Source organism: Glycine soja, chromosome 2, assembly GCF_004193775.1.
Source record: "Glycine soja cultivar W05 chromosome 2, ASM419377v2, whole genome shotgun sequence".
Taxonomy (NCBI): Eukaryota; Viridiplantae; Streptophyta; class Magnoliopsida; order Fabales; family Fabaceae; genus Glycine; species Glycine soja.
In genome coordinates this window covers 42,955,767-42,963,948 of record NC_041003.1, presented here as the reverse complement: position 1 = coordinate 42,963,948, position 8,182 = coordinate 42,955,767, and the positions used below count along the sequence as shown (strand labels likewise).

The 8,182-nt window shown below is 32.5% G+C and overlaps 1 protein-coding gene across 1 annotated transcript; it reads left to right on the top strand.

Annotated features, from left to right (window-relative positions):
• The first annotated feature begins 3,540 nt into the window (after positions 1–3,540).
• LOC114396033 (probable inactive receptor kinase At5g58300) lies at positions 3,541–7,952 on the top strand. The gene is made up of 3 exons (XM_028357932.1): positions 3,541–3,790; positions 5,144–6,556; positions 7,066–7,952. Exons 2-3 carry the CDS (start codon positions 5,233–5,235, stop codon positions 7,686–7,688), a joined length of 1,947 nt encoding a protein of 648 aa, XP_028213733.1. The 5' UTR covers positions 3,541–3,790; positions 5,144–5,232; the 3' UTR covers positions 7,689–7,952.
• The last annotated feature ends 230 nt before the right edge of the window (positions 7,953–8,182 follow it).

The window sequence follows — 8,182 nt, the reverse complement described above, 5'->3', positions numbered from 1 at the left end:
TTTATTTTTGGAAGATATAAGGTTAGATAAAACTTGAATACAAATTACTGATTAGACAAATCCTTTATATAAGAAATGAGTTTGTGAAATTTTTGAATTTACATTTAGTGGTTTTAAGAAAGGAAATCTTCTTTGCTGTCCATGTAAAAAAAAAAAAAAGATTGATCTCGAAAATTTATATGTGAACACTTGATCATAATTGGAATAGAAAAGAGACTATATTGGAGCATTATGAAAAAGTTGTAAGTGAATATGGTATATGATGATACAAAACAATTATAGTCGTGGGATTCATGATATGTTACATGACCTTGAAAGTGTCATCGAAAGTCAAAACATCGCAACATTTTTTAATTTTGTATCTGTTTTAATTTATCTTTTTCATCTTTATTTTTAAATTAAATCTCAATATTTTTAAAATTTTATTTATCAATAGTTAAAAATAACCTTATATCATATTATAAATTATTTACCACAAATCTAAAGTATAATTAATTAAAGAATTGACACAATGATATAAGACTCGTAGAAAAGTGAAAATGATCTATTTATTTATGACAAAAAATCTAAAGTATAATTTATATATTAAAAAAATTATTTATTATTTATTATAATATAATTTATATATTCAATTTTTTTATATAAATTTTAGTTATATAAATTAACATTTATCTTGTGCATGGAATAGACTAAAATAATAGTTTATCATAAATGAAAAATAAATAAAACACTCTTCATTCAAAACTATTTTTAATTAACAAAATACACAAAAATTAAGAAATATTTAATTAATGTAAAATATTATTATATAATTTATTAATTAAAGAATGATAGCTAAGAGAGAAAAAGTAAAAATATTATCAATGAAAGAAAAAAGGAAGGAGTAATTGAAGTTCTAAAAATAATTTTAATATAAATAAAGATATTAATAATATTTCTTAATCTATTGTGCATTATCCTATACAGATAAAATAAAATAAAATAAGAAAGAGTAACTCAGATCATCTACTTTAATTAATATAAAGGAGTACTAAAAATATTTGAGTTGAACTTGAATTTAACTTGTTAACATACTTTTTAAAAAATAATAAGAGTGTGCATATATATGTTTAATTTATAAATTAACTTTGTTAAATTAATTAATAGTTCAAGTGAGTGTAACTTTTAATCTTTTTTTAGAAAGGAAAAAAAGAAAAGAAAAGAAAAGAAAGTGAGTGCACACATGTTCAATTTATAAAGTAATTTGTGAAATTAATTAATAACTCAAGTATCGAATTATTTCTTAGTTAGATATTGTGTAACCTTGTGCTTACTAAAAAAAAAATGCCCAGCTTTCACATCTGAAATCTGACATGAGTTATGGCACCCATTAGTTTGTAGTAATGCCATTTTCTTTTCAAAATAGCAATGACACAAGGAAATTAGGAGAAAAGTTATTTTATGTGTAATTCCGTATGAGGTTCAAACGAATTCATATCAACAAGACAAAATTAAAATTACATTATTTTACTGGGTGTACCACAGTACCAGCAATTATGCTAGGGGTGTTGTTAGGTGCACCCAGCATTATTGCTGGTGTACCCAATACTTAAGGTGAAATGATAAAAATATCCTTGATCCGTAAGCCATTTAAGTTGATTCGTAAAAGGCTTACGGATCAAGTTGATCCGTAAGCCTTTTACGAATCAACTTGATCCGTAAACCTTTTATGGAACAATACAGATCAACTTGATCCGTAGAAGCCTTATAGATCAACTTGATCAGTATCAATCTTACGGATTAACTTGATCCGTACAATTTACGGACCACCCTTACATACACCATCACAAATGCGAAAAAAGCGCAGGGACAATTTTAGTATTTTTAAAAAATACTGGGTGCACCTAGCAACACGTGCTAGATACACAAAGCAATGCCCCACAGATGACCACAACGTTATGGCCCAGCTCTTGGCCTCTTGCCCCTCTCGAAAACTTGGCCAATATGTATCCCATTAGCATTAATGTACTGAATCCCTCATCTAAGTTTTGAGTAAAAATAATTCTAAATCTTATTAGAATATTTTTGTACTAATTCTTCTATTTTATTTGTAGCTTTGCATAATAGTATTGAATGAGTTTTATATTTTTGCAATATTAAATTTATTTTTCATTTAATATTTTATAAAATAATAAAAAATATAAGTAGTTTTGTAAAAATATATGATATGGTATCACTCTTCAATAGGTAAGTAGTTTTGTAAAAATATAAGTAGCATTTAACCCCAGAATCAGTGACGGATCCAAAAATATTAAAAGGGGGTCGAAATCTTTTTTGAAAACAATTTAAATCTCTAATTTTTAATAAATAATGTGTTTGATAAAAATATTTATTATTGATTTTATGTGTTAAATTAGTAGTAGGATCCACAACTAAAAGGAAATTAAGGAAACATTAACTCAAACATCCTATTTTTCTTATTTATTTAACTCAATTTGATAGTTTTGTAAAAATATATGATATCACTTCAATATTGCTGACTCGGACAACCATGTATTCATATTTAACTGTAGAAGCAAACAAAGTTAAAAAAAATTACTAAAATCTGATATTTCTAAAATTCAGGGTATCAAATGCAACATTTGTTTTTGAAAGGAATAAATTCAATTCTAGCTTGTAAAAAAAAGTAAATTCTGGTGTATTTTTTAAGGACTTTTAATTATTATTATTTTAAGTTACCGACAGTTCTATTAATTAATTAAAATATGGATTCAATGTCAGTTCTTATTAACTATCTCCCTCAGCATATATTCACTATCACATTCTCACCATCCCCAAATCATAGAACCCCATAATATACTTTATCGGTGATCATACGGGTTCTGTCACAAGGCATGGGATTCGGTATCACAAGTTAATTAATGAACTCCGTTTTATCTTCGTTACATGTATAAATGTGGATATTTTTTTTATCATGGTGTTTGTATTGGTAAGAGATAGTTCCCATTAAAAATAATAACTAATCTTCATCGAATCGTGAACACATATAATAGAAGTATTTCCTCTCAATATCGTTTATTTCATATCACAAGTCAGGATTCAAACTCACTTTGAACTACTTGATTAAGGAAAATAAACTGCTATAACTTGTGTTAAATATTTTATCTTCGTGACACTTTGGAAATAATCGCTGTCTTTATGCTACAAACCACATGGAAAGTTCTCTTGTACGTTGTTTAATTAGTTAGTATAAGTACTCTATAGGGTCCATTCCCGAAGACATGCCAGCTAATTTCTTGCTCTTTGATTTCAAACGTTTAGACTTTAAACCCATGCTAGCTGTTTTTTTTTTTCCTTATATACGTTGAGCTAATTTCAACAGCAAAAGGTGCACATTAATGTGATTGTTAGTTAGATAGAAGATTTTGTAGGTTAATTAGCTCCCTCATTATTGCTGTCATTGCAGATTTGTAGTTGAGTAAGAAAATTATTTTTTTTCTTTCTTTCTTTCATCAATGATATAGCATAGTTGTGTGTGAATATCTTGGTGTGACCAACTCCTAAGTGCTTAGTTTTAATCTCTTTATTTATTTCATAGTTTCATGTCATATATTGCGTGCTCAATAAGTTTAGTTTAGCCCTGTTGCACGCCATTTCATTTGATCCTCATTAAATGGCAAGTGGGAAATTTTGAACTTCATAACACTTTCTCCTCTCTTGTTGAACTGGATTGAATATCTCCTACTTGTTTTTGTGAAGTGATCATGTTTCATTCTGTTCTTGGTATCTTCACACTGAATTTCATACAAAGGTATTTTCTCTTAGTTCCTCTAACTTATAACATTTTCCATGATTAAGGATTGGAAAACAAGGCATTTCCAATGAAGCTGGTCCATTTGTAGTTGGTTATCTCTGCTGCTCATTGTTGAGCCATCGTAATTGTTTTTTGAATCTGATCCCATGATTTTAGCCATCTTCTTCACAGATCTACATAAATGTTTTTTTTTGTATATGCATGCTTGCAATGATCCATATATCTCTGAAAATATGGTCGCTAACTAAGTCGAATGACATCCGTGTGATTCATGTAGTTGATCTCACTTAGTGGGAAAAATGCTTTTATTGTTGTTGTATACATGCTTGCAATGAGTGTTATTCTAGCATGATATGTTATTAATTCTTCTAATTCCTTCTCTCCTGGCAGTTTTATCTATTTAATATTTCTAGTAATGTTTCTAAGTGGAATGATGTTTTGTTTGCATGACTTCACTGGAGGAATCAGCAAGTTGTATCTGTTAAAATATTGATGGTATGATTGCTTTGAGTGTGAAAATTTTGACCCATTTGCATCCCTTTTGATTATCCTTTGTCCCCCGTTAATGTCTCAATCTGGTTCCAAGACAAAAACAGTTTTCAATATTAGAAGAAGAATGAGGATGAACTTTTTAGAGTATGCATTGATCAGGTATGGTGGTAAAAACTAGAAATCAGCACTCATGAATGACATCATCATTTTAAATTAAGAGATTGCAGCCTACTTTTAGCAATGAATGCATTTTCTTTATAAAGTACAAAGAGAGTCAAACTTTAGCTTTTTCTTTTTTCGAGTTCTCTTTTTCTTGGATTCTCAATTAGTACCTTCCTTTTCCCCCTCTTCCTTCTTGCTTGTTTTGAAACATGTAAGAACTGATTTCATGTAAGAATTTCTTTATTCTCAGTTAAAAGTGCACTTTAGTCTCCCATTGACTAAAGTCCACAGTGAAGCCTTTGTCTTTTTCTTTTTAATTGGAAGAGTTCTGATAACACGGCAAATGTTGAAAGAATGAACTTTCTTCAACTGATTTATTTGAATTGTTTTACCACATGTAACATTCTCATCTAAAATTCAAGCTCTCAAATAAAGGAAATGATTCAACTCATTTGACTTGATTTCTGCACAATTTAGTATCCAATCTTTAAACTAATAATCTAAAACACTATTTCATGTTTAAGTTCTGCATCACTTTCCAAGTGGCAAATCATTGTTTCTAGACCAAGTTAATGCTTACTCAAATGACTCCATGACTCTTGAACAAAAAAGTAGTTCATTATGACTTTGAAGTTTGAACAATTTTATCATTCTTAGCTATATGATTAGCTAACACTTTATCATTATCTTCCAAAGCTGAACCAAGCAAGAATGACGAACAGCTAAGGTCAGAACTTGGAACTACAACTTGCCTCCACTTCACAGTTCACACCAAACAGGCACCAATGAAGTTCCAATTCCATGCAGTTCCATTTGTTCTACTAAGCTTCACAGTGTCTCTCTTTGGCCTAATTGAGGCTGACTTGAACTCTGACAAACAAGCTCTTCTTGAGTTCTTTTCCAATGTTCCGCATGCCCCAAGGCTAAACTGGAGTGAGTCCACTCCAATTTGCACATCTTGGGCTGGTGTCACTTGCAACCAAAATGGAACTAGTGTCATTGAAATCCATCTTCCAGGGGCTGGATTCAAAGGCTCGATTCCAGAGAACAGCCTAGGAAAACTTGATTCTCTTAAAATCCTGAGCCTTCATTCCAATGGCCTTAGAGGAAACCTTCCTTCTGACATTCTCTCCATTCCTTCACTCCAATATGTAAACCTGCAGCAGAATAACTTCTCAGGCCTAATCCCTTCCTCTATCTCACCAAAACTCATAGCATTGGATATTTCCTCTAACAACTTCTCTGGCAGTATTCCAACTACCTTTCAGAATCTTAGTAGACTCACCTGGTTGTATCTCCAAAACAATTCAATCTCTGGAGCTATCCCTGACTTTAAAAACCTTACAAGTCTCAAGTATTTGAATTTGAGCTATAACAACTTGAATGGCTCAATTCCAAATTCCATCAACAATTATCCATACACTTCTTTTGTTGGAAACTCTCACTTGTGTGGACCACCTCTCAATAACTGTTCTAAAGCTTCCAATCCATCTTCTTCTACTTCCTCTCTTTCTCCTTCTCATTCTCCTGTTTCTCAACCACTCTCTCCAGCAGAAACTCCACAAAATAGAACTGCTACCACTTCAAAGAGTTACTTTGGCCTAGCTACTATACTTGCTCTAGCAATTGGAGGCTGTGCCTTTATCTCCCTCCTAGTTTTGATCATCTTTGTATGCTGTTTGAAGAGGACCAAGAGTGAAAGCAGCGGCATACTGACAGGAAAGGCACCTTGTGCTGGAAAGGCTGAGATTTCAAAGGGTTTTGGGAGTGGAGTGGAAGAGGCTGAAAAGAACAAGTTGTTCTTCTTTGAAGGTTGCTCTTACAGTTTTGACCTTGAAGACTTGTTAAAGGCTTCAGCTGAAGTTCTTGGAAAGGGGAGCTATGGAACAACATATAGAGCTGCTTTGGAGGATGGAACAACAGTGGTGGTTAAAAGGTTAAGGGAAGTTCTAGTTGGAAAGAAAGAGTTTGAGCAACAGATGGAGGTTGTAGGAAGAATTGGAAGGCACCCGAATGTCATGCCCCTTAGAGCTTATTACTATTCCAAAGATGAGAAACTTCTAGTCTATGACTACATTTCCAGAGGCAGCTTGTTTTCCTTGTTGCATGGTACGTTTTATTTACATTGATACATTGTCTTTTTCTGTTACCTAAATCCATGCATGAACCTTATTTTATTAATCAAGAGAATAGACAAAGGATGCTTTTCTTCACCATTCTTCAACTGCATTATATTTATCTAGCTACTTGATGTGAGTAACCAAAAGGCAAAAGCTGAAGTTAATAGTTATTAAAGGAGAATTTAATTGACTTAATGTCATGGAAAAGGTAGCATGTTTTATGATTTTTACATGAGAGTCTAAGTTATAGTTAAAGTAGGATAAATTAGCATAAGATAGAATCAATCACCATTGAGGATTGCTTAGCAGTAATTTTATGGATTAGTCAAGATAATGGACAAATTATGCTATATTTTGTTCATCATTCTACATCTGCATTATGTTATTTATGTAGCAATAAACAATTCATGGAACTAGCTGACACATATTTTCTAATTGTCAATTATAAGAAATCTATATCTTTGGTATAATTCTTCTATCCTTCCTGAATAACAATAGGAAACAGAGGCATGGGAAGAGCTCCGTTAGACTGGGATTCAAGAATGAAGATTGCACTTGGAGCTGCAAAGGGAATTGCTTCCATTCACACTGATCACATGGACTCAAAACTTACTCATGGCAACATCAAGTCTTCCAATGTGCTCATAAACCAACAACATGATGGCTGCATCACTGATGTAGGACTCACTCCTATGATGAGCACTCAATCAACCATGTCAAGAGCCAATGGCTACCGTGCTCCCGAAGTAACCGAGTACCGGAGGATCACTCAGAAGTCTGATGTTTACAGCTTTGGGGTGCTCCTATTAGAACTGCTCACTGGCAAGGCGCCACTAGGATATCCTGGCTATGAGGACATGGTTGATCTTCCTAGGTGGGTGAGGTCTGTGGTTCGTGAGGAATGGACGGCTGAAGTTTTCGACGAGGAACTTCTTAGAGGGCAGTATTTTGAAGAGGAGATGGTGCAGATGCTTCAGATTGCACTTGCCTGTGTGGCAAAGGTATCAGATAATAGGCCAACAATGGATGAAACTGTTAGGAACATAGAGGAAATTAGGCTTCCTGAATTGAAGAACCGTAACACATCATCTGAATCTGATTCTAATGTACAAACTCCATGATTGTTTTGTATATGTATGCTTGCCCCGCCATGATGCACTTGTTATTTTCTGTACAATGCAAGGAATAACCTTGTTTTGTCTCTAGAATTTTAAAGCTGTGGTTACTCTACTGTATGTTTAGATGACATAGTAGTCTCTTATCTTATTCCCCAAATGTGGTAAGGAACGTAGTATCAAGTGAGTGATCATTGAAGAAGTAAATTTTTAAAAACCTTACATTCTTGTATAATTCATAAATGTATTTTGCATGAATTTTCATTGTCACACTGATCCAAATAAGAAAGACGGGAAATCTTTGAATTCCCGTATCAGGGTGTCATATGCCTCTGAAAATGCCGTCATTCTAAATGCAAAACAGTGGAATTCGGACAGAATGTTTTTGCAACTTTTTCTTGTAAAATGATTTAAGATTATAGAAATGGGGTCTTATTTTCACGGTTAAAAAACAAGAATAGGTACTCCATTGGTGTATCCACCTATAGTTGGGTATATAT